A 19,450-nucleotide genomic window follows, 5' to 3' on the forward strand; every position below is an offset into this window, starting at 1 on the left:
TCTCCCTCCGGCTCCTCTTCTGAAGTGCTTTCTTCCGGTCCCTAAATCCCCTCCCCTCCCCCTCCCCTCCCCTCCCCTCCCCTCCCCTCCCCTCCCCTCCCCTCTCGTTCCTCTCATCGTCACCTTGGCTGCTACCAACGCAGCGACTTCCATGAAGCGACGGAAACTACTCCCGGATACTCACGGATACTCACGGATACTCGCGGATACTCGCGGATACTATGATACTAGCGGACACCTGGCCGGGCCGCACCGCGGCACCGTGCACTGATGGCAGCGCGGCCTCAGAGTCGGACCGTACGGTACTACCGTAGTAACGGCGGGGCCGACATTATGGCCGGCGGGCAGCCGGGCGGCCGGGTGCTTGTGACAGTGCCGGCCGCCACCTCGGATCGAACTAGTCGACCCCCGGGGCAGCCCGAACTTACTGATCCGGGCCCACCGCCGGAGTGAAAGCCTCACCAGAGTCACACTGAAAGTGATCAGCGGTGAATTTTCATTACTGAACGGTAAAGCGGCACTGCGGTGGCACTTGACAGTAGGTGGGTCCGGTATACTGTTAAGTGTTAAATTTCTTCAGGCCTTATTTCACCGTCAACACTTACGACAAAACCTGAGTGTTCCGGTATACCGTTAACAGGATTCTAGCACATTTTCGAAATTTTTGTATATATTCAAAATTATTCATGAATATGTCAAATTTTGATATTTTCCCGCGCAATTGCTTCTGCTTCCGAATGGCGGAGCAAGAACTTGGAAACTTGCTATGGCGAGGTAGACAACCATGGAACTGTACAGGTTAGTTCTACAGACCATCCCATAACCTCGGATATCACACGACAAGAGGGTATGTCTCCAACATGTGAAACACCATCCAATGCTGTCAAACCACGCACAAACGTTCCGAGTTCGGGCATCATCGTACACCTCTACTCCTCGTCTGAGCTTGAATGGAAATCCAGGCAAGCTGTTTGGCTCCAACAAGGAAAGAAAACGTACACCGTGATGTTACAGACGCCCTCAACCAAGATCCTCTGTTCGATGGCTGTTTGAAGGAGAGTACTACGAGAGACAAGTTCCAAGATGCTGTGAAGGAGGCCAACTCCATCATACAAAAAGGCGAGAAGGGACACATCAAACGTGCTCAGAACGGCGGTGATGCAATGAGCGAAATCGATGAATTGTACTTACAACTTTCCCGTATGAAACGTCGCTGGGAACAGAAATGTAATCAACAACAGGCTATAGCAAACGCTGAGGAAGAGGATACCAATACTCGGTTCCAAGCAGTCATGAACACAGTCCAGAAGCGGGTCAGCACGAATATGCCTCAGTTCGATTATGTAACAGTCGGGGAAAATGCTTCTGATGCCTTCAAGTCAGCAGACAGCGGAAGTCCAGGTACGTCGTCACAAATTTCAAGCGTTATCGCAGACGAAGCAGTGAATGAAGATGAACCAGACAAGGGTGAGGCTGTCTGTACTTCTTCACCGCCATCCCCTTCATCAGGACGAGGAAATCGCAGAGGTGAACGAGGGTCTGTGCGACGCAATTGAAGTACATGTGCGACGCAATTGAAGTACATGACAGATGAGTATTTGTAGAATCTTGTACGAAGTCTGCATGACAAAAACTTTCTCACGGTGATACAAGTGGGTACGTTTGACAGAAACACGGGGTGTATCGCGATGCAATGGCATACTTGTGGTGAGAGTGTCCCCTGTATGAGCACAGCACGCAGGAACGGGACGAGGGGCGGGGGGGGAGAAATTAAAATTGGGACTTTTAAATTTAACTAGCCGCGATGAATCCTGGACGGTGCTTATTTTGATCGGATTTGAAGTTTAAGACTTAACCCTTTACCGTGAAAGAGAATAAGAAAACCGTTGAAAAACGGTTAATGGCTAACACTTAAAATTTGTACCAGAACCTTAAGTGTTAACTGTATACCGGACCCACCTAGTGCAACGCAGCGAAAGGGTCAGTGACAGGCTGAAAGTTTGTACTTGTCTGAGTGAGAGAACCGAATTAAGCGAAAAGCACTCTAGCTACTATCTGGCTGGCAGATAGAATTTCGAGGCTACAGCCCACTGAGCACTCAAGACTGCAGAGACCAGTGCGACTTTGTTGTGAGATTTAGAGATATGAGGCGCAAACACAGCTCTCATGGCCTTGATACACAAGGGAAACAGTCATTTGTGAGATTTCGCATTGGAATTTATGGACTAAAATAGACCCTGAGGGGCCCTGCGCAACTTCACGACATCTTTGGTTGACTTTCATGACGCGCCTGACGACAAGAGACAACTTAGTGCTGCTCGTAGCTGACAGAGTTGCCGCTGGCAGTGTGCACGGTGTGGCCTCCGCGAACATTGTTGGCAGCAGTGTTGGCTCCGATGGTCTCAAAGGATCCAGCGATGCTGTGGTCGGTGATGTCGGCTCCACGGAGGTTGTCCATGGCGGTGGTGTCAGACCAGAAGGTGTTGATGGCGGCATAGTTGTTGTAGGCGCCCTGGTTGCTGCCGCTCATGCTGAAGGTTACAGCGCTCTCAGAGTCGGCCAACCAGGACTCAGCGACATTGGCGCTGGAGATGTTGGTGGCACCTGGTGCATGAATAAGGAATGGTGGGATGTTTGACAGGGGACACTCACCAAAGTAGATGCCATCAGTGTCGTAGGACGTGCCAACTCCGCAGGAGGCGCTTCCAACGCAGGAGGAGAGGGACTGAAAGTGAACGATGTCGTGGAACATTTCTGAAAGAATTGTCAGTCAGGAAACCTTGAATTACATTCTTCGACATCAACAAAAGGCTAGCTCTGTTGCCCACAAGCATTCACATCAATGGGATAACGAGCTATGACTTCACATCGCTACACTTGCACGCCACACTTGCATGCAAGCATTGCCGATTATCGCACCTCACCTGTTTGCTAAAATAGCCTTCAACCCCCTCCCCAACCCTTCTCCTTCCCCCCCCCACACCCTAACGGCCCTACCTTACCTACCCTACCCTCTTCTCAATTCCCCTCCTCATCTTTGTTGTCACTACCCGTCCCTTTATCTGCTAGAATACCACTCTGACCCATATGATCAGCCTACCGGTCGTAGGGCAATGGGTGGGGTCTCACTGAGTACTACGGTACCGTACTTTTATCATCAGGCTTTTGATCCCACCACCCATGGCCTAGTTCGTATCTAACAGGCCCGACAACCGGCATCTCCTGAGTGGTGGACCCTTCCTCATTATAAACTCAAGGAATCAGGTAGAATTAGGGGTACAATGATGGTAGATCCCAGCGGAAGATGGCGTGATTCCGCAACTTCGAATCCGCCAACCCCACAAGCATGTGGCCAGTTGGCGAGATGTGAGAGGTATTTTTTGGAACTGTTATCAATTTTGATCTTCCAATAGCTTTGACAAGTTGAAGCATGTCACCTGAGATTGGCATGTTGAGCAATGCCTGACGATGGATGTGCACAGAATCTTGTAACTCAACATGATCTACCAACAATTCCATATGTTCTATCATCAGATTTCATGCCCATGGTGAAGACTGCTGTGTCTATAAGACCAGCATGTCGAACCACTCTTTACGGTTGTAATATGATACCGTGATCATGCCTGATCATCGAGTCTCGCAAAGATGACAGACGAGAACATTCCTCCTCCCGCTGACAACAGGATGACAGACATGCCTGCTTGTGATGGGACTGGACTTCACCTGTGACATCATAATTCGATCATACTGATTTCGTCACCCCTCGTTCATGGTCTCCATGGCAAGCCTGGGCGTTGGCTTGATTGACCTGGCAGAGTCACCCCACAGATGTTTCGGCGTCCTCAGTCTCCGATTCCATGATATGATAAAGTCATCTCATTAGGCCTGGGTCCATCCTCGCTTTCATGCTCCGAAGTTCATGAAATCCAGAGCAGTACACAAGGGCAATGGGCGACAGCCTGCTCAAGATATTCTTCAGCCTCTGGTGTTGTCATTAAAGATTCCTTTCCTGTGTACTGCAGTCTTTCGTGTCCAGGGTCGATATGGCACGAGCTGTCTGCGATGCAGAGCGGCATCGCGCATCATACCCACATGAGGGTGCAGGATATGGCAAGGGAACGCCCCCCTGGCCCACCCAAAACTCGCAACGGTTCTAGGCGGGTTCCTTACAAGGCGTAACCAGTAGCACCAAGTTGGTGCCCGAAATAGATTGCCGTTGGTGTATTGACTAAACATTTGTACCAAGGCACTTGCTGGATTCTCGTACTGATCTTTAACTGAACTTTGAGTAAAGATGTCTTCCCAAAAACATCTGCTTCACACGCACTTGATGGAGCTGGGAATCTCGGCGTACACCTCCTTGGCGGAGCTTCCTCAGGCGTGCGACAATGGCTGGATGCCCTCGCCTGAATTATTTGGGACGTCTGGTAGTGTGCTCTTCATCCCCGCCCAGCGGGAGCTCACGGCTCAGTTCCTCTCGGAGTTTCCTCGGTTCCGCAGTATTCGAGCTAACCTTTCTGAGCGCCAGAGATCTTTGTTGGCACACCACTCCAGCTTCTCTACTCCCCTTCGAGTACCAGGCCACCCGGTTGATGAACTTCTGTCTCAGTTTACCTCTCAGCGAAGGATCTGGCACTCTCAATTATGGAAAGTACAAACCTTGGGATCTTTGAGCAGCAGCCCATCAGCTTGGTGGCTGCCGCTGACAAGTTTCTTCGTGGATTGCCGGTTGACCTCCCGCCGCAAAGCGATAAATGCAACCATCTTCTCCATCATCCTGGGGGGACCACCCACATGGCGACCTGCAGGCACTGCAGCCCGTTATGGACTGATGCGCATGAGAAGTGCAATGCCGTCCTCAGTACCCTCATCAAAGATTCAGATGTGAGGTGCCGCGTCCACGTGCAAGGCGTACCCGGCACCAGGCAGAACGTTTCCCAACATGGCCCTGAATATCGTCATGTAGGGGACTTTGAACTTCCACAACTGATGGCTACTGGCGGCGGATGGCATGGGTTAATGCTGGACTTCAGCATGTCACATGTTTTTGTCAATGATGGAATACCGGACCTCGCTCGGAGCAAACTGCAAGGAGCAGCACAGAGGAAGATCCGAGGGCATCGTAATGCATATGCTCAGCACGTCCCGCCTTCCCATCATCGCCAGCACTGATGGACTCTTGCAGGATGATGCGTTGCGCTTTCTGTGGCGGCTGGCGGATCGCTCGGCGAACAAGGAAACGGCAGCGCTGGATGGTCTCTCGGCCTCGCAAGACGTCTCAGATGATCCGACTTGCAAACGCATCGGGTCCAGGATCTTTCGTCAGCTCAAGGCCTCCCTGTCGTTCGCTTCCATCATCGCGGGTGCAACTTCAGCACTGATCGGCCCACCGTGAGTAAAAGCCTCACCGCAGTGAGTCATTCAAAGCGGTTAATTTTGACATAGCGAAAGGGTCAGTGACAGGCTGAAAGTTTGTACTTGTCTGAGTCTCGCAACGTGAGAGTACCGAATTAAGCGAAAAGCACTCTAGCTACTCTCTGGCAGATAGAGTTTCGAGGCTACAGCCCACTGAGCACTCAAGACTGCAGAGACCAGTGCGACTTCGTTGTGAGAGGGGCGCAAACACAGCTCTCATGGCCTTGATACACAAGGGAAACAGTCATTTGTGAGATTTCGCATTGGAATTTATGGACTAAAATAGACCCTGAGGGGCCCTGCGCAACTTCACGACATCTTTGGTTGACTTTCATGACGCGCCTGACGACAAGAGACAACTTAGTGCTGCTCGTAGCTGACAGAGTTGCCGCTGGCAGTGTGCACGGTGTGGCCTCCGCGAACATTGTTGGCAGCAGTGTTGGCTCCGATGGTCTCAAAGGATCCAGCGATGCTGTGGTCGGTGATGTCGGCTCCACGGAGGTTGTCCATGGCGGTGGTGTCAGACCAGAAGGTGTTGATGGCGGCATAGTTGTTGTAGGCGCCCTGGTTGCTGCCGCTCATGCTGAAGGTTACAGCGCTCTCAGAGTCGGCCAACCAGGACTCAGCGACATTGGCGCTGGAGATGTTGGTGGCACCTGGTGCATGAATAAGGAATGGTGGGATGTTTGACAGGGGACACTCACCAAAGTAGATGCCATCAGTGTCGTAGGACGTGCCAACTCCGCAGGAGGCGCTTCCAACGCAGGAGGAGAGGGACTGAAAGTGAACGATGTCGTGGAACATTTCTGAAAGAATTGTCAGTCAGGAAACCTTGAATTACATTCTTCGACATCAACAAAAGGCTAGCTCTGTTGCCCACAAGCATTCACATCAATGGGATAACGAGCTATGACTTCACATCGCTACACTTGCACGCCACACTTGCATGCAAGCATTGCCGATTATCGCACCTCACCTGTTTGCTAAAATAGCCTTCAACCCCCTCCCCAACCCTTCTCCTTCCCCCCCCCACACCCTAACGGCCCTACCTTACCTACCCTACCCTCTTCTCAATTCCCCTCCTCATCTTTGTTGTCACTACCCGTCCCTTTATCTGCTAGAATACCACTCTGACCCATATGATCAGCCTACCGGTCGTAGGGCAATGGGTGGGGTCTCACTGAGTACTACGGTACCGTACTTTTATCATCAGGCTTTTGATCCCACCACCCATGGCCTAGTTCGTATCTAACAGGCCCGACAACCGGCATCTCCTGAGTGGTGGACCCTTCCTCATTATAAACTCAAGGAATCAGGTAGAATTAGGGGTACAATGATGGTAGATCCCAGCGGAAGATGGCGTGATTCCGCAACTTCGAATCCGCCAACCCCACAAGCATGTGGCCAGTTGGCGAGATGTGAGAGGTATTTTTTGGAACTGTTATCAATTTTGATCTTCCAATAGCTTTGACAAGTTGAAGCATGTCACCTGAGATTGGCATGTTGAGCAATGCCTGACGATGGATGTGCACAGAATCTTGTAACTCAACATGATCTACCAACAATTCCATATGTTCTATCATCAGATTTCATGCCCATGGTGAAGACTGCTGTGTCTATAAGACCAGCATGTCGAACCACTCTTTACGGTTGTAATATGATACCATGATCATGCCTGATCATCGAGTCTCGCAAAGATGACAGACGAGAACATTCCTCCTCCCGCTGACAACAGGATGACAGACATGCCTGCTTGTGATGGGACTGGACTTCACCTGTGACATCATAATTCGATCATACTGATTTCGTCACCCCTCGTTCATGGTCTCCATGGCAAGCCTGGGCGTTGGCTTGATTGACCTGGCAGACTCACCCCACAGATGTTTCGGCGTCCTCAGTCTCCGATTCCATGATATGATAAAGTCATCTCATTAGGCCTGGGTCCATCCTCGCTTTCATGCTCCGAAGTTCATGAAATCCAGAGCAGTACACAAGGGCAATGGGCGACAGCCTGCTCAAGATATTCTTCAGCCTCTGGTGTTGTCATTAAAGATTCCTTTCCTGTGTACTGCAGTCTTTCGTGTCCAGGGTCGATATGGCACGAGCTGTCTGCGATGCAGAGCGGCATCGCGCATCATACCCACATGAGGGTGCAGGATATGGCAAGGGAACGCCCCCCTGGCCCACCCAAAACTCGCAACGGTTCTAGGCGGGTTCCTTACGAGGCGTAACCAGTAGCACCAAGTTGGTGCCCGAAATAGATTGCCGTTGGTGTATTGACTAAACATTTGTACCAAGGCACTTGCTGGATTCTCGTACTGATCTTTAACTGAACTTTGAGTAAAGATGTCTTCCCAAAAACATCTGCTTCACACGCACTTGATGGAGCTGGGAATCTCGGCGTACACCTCCTTGGCGGAGCTTCCTCAGGCGTGCGACAATGGCTGGATGCCCTCGCCTGAATTATTTGGGACGTCTGGTAGTGTGCTCTTCATCCCCGCCCAGCGGGAGCTCACGGCTCAGTTCCTCTCGGAGTTTCCTCGTTCTGCAGTATTCGAGCTAACCTTTCTGAGCGCCAGAGATCTTTGTTGGCACACCACTCCAGCTTCTCTACTCCCCTTCGAGTACCAGGCCACCCGGTTGATGAACTTCTGTCTCAGTTTACCTCTCAGCGAAGGATCTGGCACTCTCAATTATGGAAAGTGCAAAACTTGGGATCTTTGAGCAGCAGCCCATCAGCTTGGTGGCTGCCGCTGACAAGTTTCTTCGTGGATTGCCGGTTGACCTCCCGCCGCAAAGCGATAAATGCAACCATCTTCTCCATCATCCTGGGGGGACCACCCACATGGCGACCTGCAGGCACTGCAGCCCGTTATGGACTGATGCGCATGAGAAGTGCAATGCCGTCCTCAGTACCCTCATCAAAGATTCAGATGTGAGGTGCCGCGTCCACGTGCAAGGCGTACCCGGCACCAGGCAGAACGTTTCCCAACATGGCCCTGAATATCGTCATGTAGGGGACTTTGAACTTCCGCAATTGCAGGCTACTGGAGGCGGATGGCATGGGTTAATCCTGGACTTCAGCATGTCACATGTTTTTGTCAATGATGGAATACCGGACCTCGCTCGGAGCAAACTGCAAGGAGCAGCACAGAGGAAGATCCGAGGGCATCGTAATGCATATGCTCAGCACGTCCCGCCTTCCCATCATCGCCAGCACTGATGGACTCTTGCAGGATGATGCGTTGCGCTTTCTGTGGCGCTGGCCGGATCGCTCGGCGAACAAGGAAGCGGCAGCGCTGGATGGTCTCTCGGCCTCGCAAGACGTCTCAAGTAATCCGACTTGCAAACGCATCGGGTCCAGGATCTTTCGTCAGCTCAAGGCCTCCCTATCGTTCGCTTCCATCATCGCGGGTGCAACTTCAGCACTGATCGGCCCACCGTGAGTAAAAGCCTCACCGCAGTGAGTCATTCAAAGCGGTTAATTTTGACATAGCGAAAGGGTCAGTGACAGGCTGAAAGTTTGTACTTGTCTGAGTCTCGCAACGTTAGAGTACCGAATTAAGCGAAAAGCACTCTAGCTACTCTCTGGCAGATAGAGTTTCGAGGCTACAGCCCACTGAGCACTCAAGACTGCAGAGACCAGTGCGACTTCGTTGTGAGAGGGGCGCAAACACAGCTCTCATGGCCTTGATACACAAGGGAAACAGTCATTTGTGAGATTTCGCATTGGAATTTATGGACTAAAATAGACCCTGAGGGGCCCTGCGCAACTTCACGACATCTTTGGTTGACTTTCATGACGCGCCTGACGACAAGAGACAACTTAGTGCTGCTCGTAGCTGACAGAGTTGCCGCTGGCAGTGTGCACGGTGTGGCCTCCGCGAACATTGTTGGCAGCAGTGTTGGCTCCGATGGTCTCAAAGGATCCAGCGATGCTGTGGTCGGTGATGTCGGCTCCACGGAGGTTGTCCATGGCGGTGGTGTCAGACCAGAAGGTGTTGATGGCGGCATAGTTGTTGTAGGCGCCCTGGTTGCTGCCGCTCATGCTGAAGGTTACAGCGCTCTCAGAGTCGGCCAACCAGGACTCAGCGACATTGGCGCTGGAGATGTTGGTGGCACCTGGTGCATGAATAAGGAATGGTGGGATGTTTTACAGGGGACACTCACCAAAGTAGATGCCATCAGTGTCGTAGGACGTGCCAACTCCGCAGGAGGCGCTTCCAACGCAGGAGGAGAGGGACTGAAAGTGAACGATGTCGTGGAACATTTCTGAAAGAATTGTCAGTCAGGAAACCTTGAATTACATTCTTCGACATCAACACAAGTACAACGATATGCTAACTATCAAAAATCTGAGTTCGTAGAAGTTGTTCTTCAGACATGTACAACCTCAAGGCTAGCTCTTCAAGCTCACGGATGCACAAACTTGCACAGAGCCCTTCTACTTCGCGTGATCCATGCCACTCAGTTGCCCACACGCATTCACATCAATGGGATAATGAGCTATGACTTCACATCGCAACACATGCACGCCACACTTGCACGCCAAGCATGCCGATCATCGCACCTGTTGCTGAGGACAATCCGCGGACAACTCGAATAAAAAGCCTTCAACCCTCCCCCACCCCCCACCCCCCACCCCCCACCCCCCCCGACTGCTGTCCCAACCTACCTCTTCCCAATTCCTTGATATTGTCACCTCCTCATCGTTTTTGTGACTACCCGTCCTTTTATCTGCTAGAATACCCCTCCGACACATGTGATCAGCCTACCGGTCGTGCGCCGCACGGTCAATGGGTGGGGTCCGGGCCCACTGAGTACCGTACCTATTCACAGGCTCTTTGACCCCACCACCCATGGCCTAGTTCGTATCTAAACAAGCCCGACAACCGGCATCTCCCTGGGTGATAGACCCCACCTCATTATAAACTCAAGGAATCAGGTAGAGTTAGGGGTACAATGATGGTAGATCCCAGCGGAAGATGGCGTGACTCCGCAAATAGATCGAGCAGTCACTAAAAAAAGAAGACTAATAATTCCACCGGCAAGGAAGTACTGTGATAGTTCAAGTAACTAAACTTTGATTGTCCTCGTACTGATTTTTAACTTAACTTTGAGTAAAGGGCTCCGAAACTTTGAGTAACTCATACAAGTTACAATTTTAAGTTTGGGGGCAGCAGTACCAGCTAGTGGGCCGGATAAGGGTTGACTGGTCACCAAGTTCGAGTCAGTTCTCACGCGGCCGCTGTCCGAAGTTTCAGAGTCTCTCAGACTCGCCGTCAGTACTCAGGCTCACGCCTGGCCCCTTAACTTTGAGTAAAGGGCCCAGCGGCGGGGCGGCGGGGCCCGCCCCCGGGGGACTGACTCGGACTCAGCGCTCGGATCCGAACTCCGGGGCCGGGGCCAGTCCGACGGGCCGGTTGAACTCACGGACGGTCGCCGAAAGTTTCGCGGCATTTTCAAACGGGTTTGTAACGGATTCTGATGTGCTCGATTTTGAATGTTGGCGCGGCAGGTGAATCGATCCGTCGAGTCGCATCTTTATTACCCACCGTCCCTGAAATCTCCTCTCCCTCCACAATGAACCCTTCTTTTCTCAAGAAATTGGTTGTAAAGTTGAGGGTAGGGTACTATACCCCACCCACAAGATATCTTCCTGCAGGATGCGCCTCAACATCGCCACCCCTGCTTGGTTTGACCAGAAGTACCCCCCACGACAACACAAGAGGAATGCCCTACCCCCCTAAACCTCCGCTCTGGTGTACCTTGAGGGTTATCTTCGCTATGTTCTATCAAATTTCTCGATGCTGCAATAGGAAAAATGTTCAGGCTAGGGGATACTTATTACCTGATCATTACCCCTACCTATATGTCGAATGCCAGAGTCATATACTACCCCAGCATCAACACACCCCTACCTAATTTTCAAGGCCTTCAATCGTTTTGACCAGCGGGACACCGTGCCCCAGAAACTGAACATTTGAATTCGTGAGAAGTTCTAGAATCAGGTTTCTCAGATGATGAAACTTGCTCCTGGGAATTCTTACAATGTTAAAGACTAATATTTGAAACTAGAACGAGAAAATTCGAATTAGTTGAAACCTTAGCGGATTCATAAGAAGAGCTTTTGCAGGGCCTTTAAAGAACTTCTCGAGGAGACTTCGACAAACTCAAAATGATCCATGCTTGCCGCACTTTCGAGTCCTGCCGCCTGAGCGCCCCAGCAGAGAAGGTGAGGAGAGCGCAAGAGAGAAAGACATCGGAACAGATGCAGAGCAGATGCATGGATGTGTCAGTGTCATTGTGAATGTGCAAGTGCAAAGCACTCGTGAAACTGAGATCCGGAATAGAAAAGTTTGTGCTCGTGTATCGGATCTTTTACATTCCGTTTGCAATGCGTTTCAACAGTGGAGAAATGTGATTCAAGTTAGCAGGAAATCAATGATGTTTTAGATTGTTTTTTTGTATTTGCCATTCTCGTGTTGTCCTCTCTTGAAAGATGTTGTACTTGTGAAAATGTCCCTTCGAACGAGGTTGTAGGAGGTGGTGTGCTCGAGTGAGTCTTGCCAAAACTTCAGGTATGGGCGTTAATTCGTCCCATGTCATTTTCCTGGTGGAAGCTGGTGGACAAGGTTGAAAGCACAAACGGAACTCCAGACCAGGTTGGATCGCTGCATGCTCTCAAGTACAAGGATGGTCAATCCATCTCCATCAACATCAGGTAGGACGGTCGGCATGGTGGGCAGCGCGAGCTGTGTTGCTCATGGTGTGCAGGGAGCTGAGCGACATTGAGCACTTCGTCACATGGGAGGTTGTCTCCAGTGATGAGGCGCTTCCGGTTTCGAGCACCATCCACACAATGTGTGTACCGTCCTGATGTGAACGTGATAGCAAATTTACTGAATGCCTGCACAGACGGGTCAGGAGGATCACTGCGAGCAACGAGACCTTTGTGGAGTGGTCGACTGACTTCTCCTCTGATGCCTCCGCTGAGGTATATTGATGCTCCACTGCTTTGCTAGTTCTCTTCTCCTCTCCCCTTCGCCTCCTTCATGTCTTCTCTCCATCCTGCTACCACAAGTTCCTCCCACTTTCCCATTCCTTTGCTCCTCTAGCTTGATGCTCACTGGATGCACTCAGGTGATCCAAGACAGCAAGTTCAAGAAGCTCGAGGCGTTCAAGGACATGGAGGCAGCGATGAAATAAATTCGACGGGACTCCTCCTCTTGTAATTAGACAATGATCGTTGTGGTTGAAGTGAATTAGACGAGGACTTCAGTGAACAGGCCTAAACTTCCTTGCCCGCCCCCCGTTCCCATTCCTCCTCTTCCTCCGCTACTGCCTCCTTCCACCTCTCCATTTTGGTTGTGAAGGTGTTCATGAACTCACAGAAAAGGAGCAAACCCGAGCTGGAGAAGGCGTCAGGCAAGTCAACCTTCCCACCCTCCTCCTCACCTGCATGCTCCCCTTCCCTCGATTGCGCAAAAACTGGAGAAAGATATTTCAGCAGGGAAGGGAGGAGATGGCGGTAAAGCCGGATGAAACGAGGGGAGAGGGAAGAGCAACGGAAGAGGCAAAGAGCACTCAAAACAAGGTGAGATTGTGGAAAAGGGGAGAGGACGGGGGACGGGAAGGAAGAGGAGGGCAGGGGGAGTGAAGGAAGAGGAGGGCAGGGGGAGTGAAGGAAGAGGAGGGCAGGGGGAGTGAAGGAAGAGGAGGGCAGGGGGAGTGAAGGAAGAGGAGGGCAGGGGGAGTGAAGGAAGAGGAGGGCAGGGGGAGTGAAGGAAGAGGAGGGCAGGGGGAGTGAAGGAAGAGGAGGGCAGGGGGAGTGAAGGAAGAGGAGGGCAGGGGGAGTGAAGGAAGAGGAGGGCAGGGGGAGTGAAGGAAGAGGAGGGCAGGGAGAGTGAAGGAAGAGGAGGGCAGGGGGAGTGGGGGGGAGGGAAACTTGCTTACCTCGAGGCGACGATCAACCCTCCTTGCGAAGCTGACGGCTACAGATCTAGAGCAAAGATTATGCCAGCACACTTGTTGCGCCTCCTCCGCTCCCTTAACCCCCTCCTCCTCTTCCTCCGCTCTTCCCTCTCTCTTCCTCTCTCCCCGATCTCCTGCTCTCTCTCTCTCTCTCCTCCGCTCTTCCCTCTTTCCTCTCATCACTCTCCACTACTCCTCTGCATCACCTGTAGATTCTTGCTCGCAAAAGAGCGTTGTCTCCCACCAATCGTCGAAGGTGCTCCTCTCCAAAATCGATGCATTCAACCTGCAATATGTGAGAAAGTCGTGAACATGATGGGAAAGCACGATGAATTTGAAGGAGTACATCATACCCTCCTCCTCCTCCTCCTCCTCCTCCTCCTCCTCCTCCTCACATCCATCACAACCACAATCATCAAGAGAAAGTCGTCGACATCGACATCAAAATTGCTATCATCATCATCGTCGTCGTCATTTCAATCAGCAGGCACCGTAACATACCTGTCCTGATGCCAGCACGTTATACGGGGATCCGCGATTTCCAATCTCAAAGAAGTTGACATCTCCAAAAGGCTCCCCAGGGCTAATTTGCAAGGAATGTTTCTAGAGAAAGAAAGTTATACAACGAACCGAGTCTGGTTGTTCATGTTTCTAATTATTCTTTTCGTTTGTTTTGCTGTGGTTGTAGATGATGATCTGAAGGAAGAACAAGTGGAAAGAGGTCTGCACGTATGACTACGGTGAGCATGGAGATGAAGTGAAGCAAGACATGCAGGCAGACAGCGAAGTTCAGATGATCGAGTTACCTTGCCCTCAAGGCTCTGCGAGCACAAGGAGCCAGACAGTAGGAAGTAAAGTTTTCTCTCCTGACAGCCGATGGGAATGATCTGAAACCTTGTCATTCAACAGTGATGCTCCATACAACATCTCTCTATCCCTTCCTTTCCCTGCTACATACTCCTCCCTTCCCTTCCCTCCCTCCCTCCCTCCCTCCCTCCCTCCCTCCCTCCCTCCCTCCCTCCCTCTCTGCTTCACTATCACATGCGGTCCCTCTCTTCCCAGTCTGCTCTGCCCCTGCTGCTTCTCCGCCTTGTCTCACCACTTCATCATTCTGATACTTTCGGTAGCTCGAGCTTGTCAGAAAATTGGTCCAGTTGCGCATCACCTGCAGATAAAAATTCAGCACTTACCCATCCTCCTCCTCCTCCTCCTCCTCCTCCTCCTCCTCCTCCTCCTCCTCCTTGTGCTGCTGCTGCTGCTGCTGCTGCTGCTGCTGCTGCTGCTGCTGCTGCTGCTGCTGCTGCTGCTGCTGCTGCTGCTGCTGCTGTACCACTTTCTCCTCCTGATCTATATCTCCTTCCTCATCATCATCCTCATTTGATCCTCGCCCCTCCGGCTTCTTCTCCACCCCTAACGCGCTCCCAACCAGTGCAAGCACTTACCCCCGCCTCCTCGACCTCCAGCAGCTCGTCTGGGAGGATCCAGCAGCAGAGGGCGGGGATGCTCTCTCTCAGGAAGGTAGAAACCTCGTTTTCCTCCATCATGAGACGGTTTGACGACCCTGAAGGCCTGCGGGTGGAAGGTGAGCCAAACGCGTTCACATTCCTTGCACTCCTCCTCCTCCTCCTCCTCCTCCTCCTCCTCCTCCTCCTCCTCCTCCTCCTCCTCCTCCTCCTCCTCCTCCTTGTTCAAGCGTCGCATCTCCTCCCGTTCGTTTTCCTCTCGTCACCCTTGCCTTCTCCACCTCCACTAATCCCATTCCTTTTGTACCTCTCCTCCTCTTCTTACCCCCCAACACTCTTGATACCACTCTTTCCCTTCCTTCCTCCTCCCCTCCCTCCTCCTCTCTCCTCTCCTCACCTCAGCGCACTGAACACTGAGAACCGGCTCTTGGGCTTGTCACCGTCCAATGCTGCTGGGGGGCTCCGGTCGATTGACCTTCTTTCTTGCACAACATTCTCGAGAGAAATCACTCTCTTCAGCATCCCTCCTCCTCCCAGCATCCCTCCTCCTCCTCCTCCTCCTGCTCCTGCTCCTGCTCCTCCTCCTCCCAGCGCTCCTCCTCCTCCTCCTCCCAGCGCTCCTCCTCCTCCTCCTCCCAGCACTCCTCCCTCCATGTTCAGCGCAAGGCTTCCAGGACGGGAGCCTTCTTCGGAGCAGCGGGCAACTCGCACTTGCCCCAGCCGGATCTCGATGGCGTTTCGGATCTCGAGGCAAGCAGCCTCGTCGGCGAACCGCAACTGCAGCACGTCCTTCACTCCCTCGCTCCTCGTGGTCAGCAGCCTCTCCACCAGCGTCCTCGGGGTAGAGTTGGCGTCCAGTCTCATCGACACAATCCTTGGAGTCAAGTCTGAATCGCTTCCTCCTGCTCCTGCTCCTGCTCCTGCTCCTCCCCAATCTCCGATCCTCGAGTTGGTCGCTTCCTTGCCGTGCTGGGAGAAGTCCAGCTCATCGCTCTCGGAGTGGAACAGGAGGGAGAGTTTGGTGCCTGCAGCCTCTACCCTCGTGATCATGTCGATGGGGAGAAAGAAATCCTCAGCCGCGCGCCCTGCTCTCAGGATCACCTTGCCCGCGTTGAAGAGTATCCAGCCGTTGAGCACGACGAACTGCCCATGGGCCCCGGAGAAGCCGCCGGAGAGGATGGAGCAGGAGCTCATGGCAAGGACGGTCTCGTCGGTGGGGATGGAGAACTTGAGGATGAACTTTCGCATCAGCCTCCCCTTCTCTGCCTGGCTCACGCTCACGTTCTTGTCCCTCTTGATCTTCTCCATCCTCCTCAGCAGGTGCAGGTGACTCTCTACCCTCCTGTACAGCCTCGCCAGCGAGGAGGACAGGCTCTCGTAGAGGATCGCTACCTCCTCTCCGCTCAGCCCCGCCAGCTCCAGCGGCGGCGCCATGCTCCCGTTGTCGCGCTCGAGACGCCGCAGACGGACGACTTCCGAGGTAGCAAGGACCTTGTGCATCCTTCCCATCACCGCCTTCCTCCCGAGCAGAAAGTCCGTCATGCCGAAGAACTCTCCCTGACCTCTCGGCATGCCGGCAAGCGTGTCGCCCTTGAGGATGGTGGTCTTCTTGGAGCTGCTGTCGTTGCTGTCGAGGAAGAGAACGTTTCCCTCCTCGAGGTAGAAAAGCTCTGAGCTGGTGGACATGACGGACGAGTCGTGCACTATCTCCCCGCTGCTGAACGTTTTCTCTTGAGGACAGGCTTTCTTCATGATGTTTCCTGCTAGAGGGTGAGAGATACAGAGACAGAGACAGACAGACAGACAGACAGACAGACAGACAGACAGACAGACAGACAGACAGACAGACAGACAGACAGACAGACAGACAGACAGACAGACAGACAGACAGACAGACAGACAGACAGACAGACAGAGAGGATGGAGGAGAAGGAGGACAGGGATGGAAGGGGGGAGGGAGGGAGGGGAAAGAGCGGAGGATGAGCAGGAGGAGAGACAGCAGGAAGTGAGGAGGAGAGAAAATAAATTTGACCTGTCTCCGAGTAGAGGAACAGATTTCTGAAGGAGTTTGACACCTGCTCTGACATGCTCGATGACACCGACACTACTCTCATCTCCGCCGCCCCCCGTCCGCCCCCCGCCCCAACTACCAGCTCAGCTGCTGCTGGGCTCCCCCACCTGAGCTCCTGGGAGACCTGAGACGGGCCTCTGCTGAACCCCGAGGGTGACGCCTGGAGCTCTGGAGCTTCTCCTGTCCGAGCTGGGACCTTGCTGGACTCGATGTGGAGGCGGAAGGAGGGGCTGAACTTGTGGATGGAGCGGTTGTACGCCCCGTCGATCTCGTGCTTGGCGAATTGGATGGGGCCGCTGTGCATGGAGGTGTGGAAAGAGACAAAGCAGAGCTCCTGCGGCAGGGTGAAGAGAGGAAGAGAGAGCTGGGAGGGGCGGGATGTCACGAGAGAGGTAGCCAGAGGAAGGAGATCAGCAGTTGCGGAAGGAACAGGACGGGCGGGGGCGAGGGCGGGGGCAGCAGCAGCAGCAGCAGCAGCAGCAGCAGCAGCAGCAGCAGCAGCAGCAGCAGCAGCAGCAGCAGCAGCAGCAGCAGCAGCAGCAGCAGCAGCAGCAGCAGCAGCAGCAGCAGCAGCAGCAGCAGCAGCAGCAGCAGCAGCAGCAGCAGCAGCAGCAGCAGCAGCAGCAGCAGCAGCAGGTTCTCGCTCCAGGGCCCAGCACAGCATCGACTGTAGGAAACGCTCGCGCGTCCTCCTCCTTGACAAGAGTCGGAAAGTTGGCCATGACCTCGTCCAGGTCGAAGTAGAAGAGGCGGACAGAGACGTCGCCCTGCTGGAAGTAAGGAGAAGGAGAGGAAGAGCAACAGAGAGGGCGAGAGGAGGAGGAGGGAGGAGCAGAAGCAGTTGGAGCAGGAGGAGGAGGAGGAGAGGAGAAGGTTGGGAGAAGATTCGGAAGAGAAGATCACCAACAGAAGGAGGAGGAGGAGGAGGAGGTGGTGGTGGTGGTGGTGGGGGGAGAAGAGGGAAGAAGACCTCCACTGCAAGAGATCCGATATCGAAGTTGAAGACGTTCTTCTCTGACTGTTTAATCTCCTGCTTGCTTGCCTTGTTCATCGCGATCTTCCTCGTGCTCACAGTCCAAGACTTCGACCCGCTAAGACTCCGTCAGCGACTGAGACGGGAGAGAGGAGAAGGAAAAGGAAGAGGAAAAGGAAGAGGAAAAGGAGGAGGAGGAGGAGGAGGAGAAGGAGGAGGAGGAGGAAAAAGGCAGTGAGGAGCAGACGGGTAAAGGAGGAGGAGGAGGAGGAGGAGAGCAGGAGAGGAACAGAAGGAGGAGAGGAGGAGAGATGGAAGGGAGGAGATCAATTTCTAACTTTCGATTCAACGGCTGAATTCCATGAGTTCGGCTGTGATCATATTCGACTCTGCCGTTAACCTCGATGATGATGGTGATCGGGCAAACCTGGTGAGTTTGATTGTTATGATCTCATAAACAACACAGAGAAAAGATGTAGAAACTCCAGCATGATAATCATCGTCATCATTATCGTCATCGTCATCGTCATTGTCATCGTCATTGTCATCTTCATTGTCATCGTCATCATCATCCTTATCATTATTCGCGGTCTTCTTCTTCTTCTTCTTCATCATCATCTCCATCATCATCATCATCGTCTCCATCATCATCATTATCTTTGATCATCATCATCGTCATCATCTCCATCATCGTCATCATCTCTATCATCATCATCTCCATCATGATTATCATCATCATCATCATCATCATCATCATCATCATCATCATCATCATCATCATCATCATCATCATCATCATCATCATCATCTCCATCTTACCTCCCTTCGCGGATGTGGCGAGGAGAACAAGGTGATGGCGTGGATGGAAAGGTGCATGGCAGAGATGTAGTCAATCTGCAAACACAACGATCAGCTGCAAGAAGAGCAACCAGGAACAAGGCAACTTCATGGTAAATGAGAGCTTCAAGATAGTGCACGTATCGGATCTGAGACGGTGCCGTAACCCCCTGCATTTCCTTCCTGTCTCGTCGCACTTTTGTCAGCTCCTTCGAATCTTGCTGCCTGCTTCCTCGAACTTCTTCCCCTCTTCTGCCCTCCTCTCTCCTTTCTCCTCCCCTCCTCTTTCCCTCCCTTCATACTCTTCGTTCACTGCCTCAACTCACCCTCTCTTCCCTCCCTTCAATTCTTTCCTATCCACTCACCCTCTTTCTCCTTCCTTCTGACCTCTCCCCTCCTCCACTTCCTCTTCTTCCCCTCCCTCTTTCTCTCCCGCTCCCGCTCCCGCTCCCGCTCCTGCTCCTGCTCCTGCTCCTGCTCCTGCTCCTGCTCCTGCTCCTGCTCCTGCTCCTGCTCCTGCTCCTGCTCCTGCTCTCGCACCTCCCTCGACGAAGGTCCGTCCTCCTCATCACGTATGTGTTCAGCGCTTCTGCAGCTGGACGGGCGGTAAGTCTTCGTTGGGGTGGAGCAGGAGAACCTGTTCGACAGAATCCCGTCCACAGCATAAGCGAAGAACAGAAGGTTCCTGAGAGACAGACGAGGTCAGGAGGCGGAGGA

At 52.8% G+C, this 19,450-nt stretch overlaps 6 protein-coding genes across 6 annotated transcripts; 2 read left to right on the top strand and 4 right to left on the bottom strand.

Annotated features, from left to right (window-relative positions):
* Positions 1 to 950: 950 nt before the first annotated feature.
* Positions 951 to 1,578, top strand: GUITHDRAFT_106256 (hypothetical protein; the record flags this gene model as incomplete). The annotated part of the gene is made up of 2 exons (XM_005835104.1): positions 951 to 1,467; positions 1,526 to 1,578. The coding sequence occupies 2 exons, from the start codon at positions 951 to 953 to the stop codon at positions 1,576 to 1,578; spliced, it is 570 nt and encodes a 189-aa protein (XP_005835161.1).
* Positions 1,579 to 2,308: 730 nt separating this feature from the next.
* Positions 2,309 to 2,752, bottom strand: GUITHDRAFT_106257 (hypothetical protein; the record flags this gene model as incomplete). The annotated part of the gene is made up of 2 exons (XM_005835105.1): positions 2,309 to 2,604; positions 2,653 to 2,752. 2 exons carry the CDS (start codon positions 2,750 to 2,752, stop codon positions 2,309 to 2,311), a joined length of 396 nt encoding a protein of 131 aa, XP_005835162.1.
* A 3,023-nt stretch (positions 2,753 to 5,775) lies between these two features.
* Positions 5,776 to 6,219, bottom strand: GUITHDRAFT_106259 (hypothetical protein; the record flags this gene model as incomplete). The annotated part of the gene is made up of 2 exons (XM_005835106.1): positions 5,776 to 6,071; positions 6,120 to 6,219. 2 exons carry the CDS (start codon positions 6,217 to 6,219, stop codon positions 5,776 to 5,778), a joined length of 396 nt encoding a protein of 131 aa, XP_005835163.1.
* A 3,022-nt stretch (positions 6,220 to 9,241) lies between these two features.
* Positions 9,242 to 9,685, bottom strand: GUITHDRAFT_106261 (hypothetical protein; the record flags this gene model as incomplete). The annotated part of the gene is made up of 2 exons (XM_005835107.1): positions 9,242 to 9,537; positions 9,586 to 9,685. 2 exons carry the CDS (start codon positions 9,683 to 9,685, stop codon positions 9,242 to 9,244), a joined length of 396 nt encoding a protein of 131 aa, XP_005835164.1.
* Positions 9,686 to 11,584: 1,899 nt separating this feature from the next.
* On the top strand, positions 11,585 to 12,715 carry GUITHDRAFT_151944 (hypothetical protein). Its single transcript, XM_005835108.1, has 5 exons — positions 11,585 to 11,650; positions 11,997 to 12,139; positions 12,193 to 12,279; positions 12,334 to 12,412; positions 12,559 to 12,715. Exons 1-5 carry the CDS (start codon positions 11,594 to 11,596, stop codon positions 12,622 to 12,624), a joined length of 432 nt encoding a protein of 143 aa, XP_005835165.1. The 5' UTR covers positions 11,585 to 11,593; the 3' UTR covers positions 12,625 to 12,715.
* On the bottom strand, positions 12,707 to 18,909 carry GUITHDRAFT_137110 (hypothetical protein; the record flags this gene model as incomplete). The annotated part of the gene is made up of 14 exons (XM_005835109.1): positions 12,707 to 12,827; positions 12,874 to 12,906; positions 13,596 to 13,675; positions 13,891 to 13,992; positions 14,196 to 14,276; positions 14,489 to 14,554; positions 14,832 to 14,958; positions 15,250 to 16,612; positions 16,885 to 17,257; positions 17,649 to 17,690; positions 17,894 to 18,014; positions 18,235 to 18,323; positions 18,716 to 18,790; positions 18,826 to 18,909. 14 exons carry the CDS (start codon positions 18,907 to 18,909, stop codon positions 12,707 to 12,709), a joined length of 2,757 nt encoding a protein of 918 aa, XP_005835166.1.
* Positions 18,910 to 19,450: the final 541 nt, after the last annotated feature.

Source organism: Guillardia theta (assembly GCF_000315625.1).
Source record: "Guillardia theta CCMP2712 unplaced genomic scaffold GUITHscaffold_23, whole genome shotgun sequence".
NCBI lineage: Eukaryota > Cryptophyceae > Pyrenomonadales > Geminigeraceae > Guillardia > Guillardia theta.

Bases quoted from the DNA above. Each gene is read 5' to 3' on its own strand.
- GUITHDRAFT_151944 (XM_005835108.1), top strand. From the start codon at position 11,594: ATGATCCATGCTTGCCGCACTTTCGAGTCCTGCCGCCTGAGCGCCCCA. The intron at 11,651-11,996 runs GTGAGGAGAGCG...CCAAAACTTCAG, and splicing joins TGAGCGCCCCAGCAGAGAAG to GTATGGGCGTTAATTCGTCC. The intron at 12,413-12,558 runs GTATATTGATGC...GGATGCACTCAG, and splicing joins CCTCTGATGCCTCCGCTGAG to GTGATCCAAGACAGCAAGTT.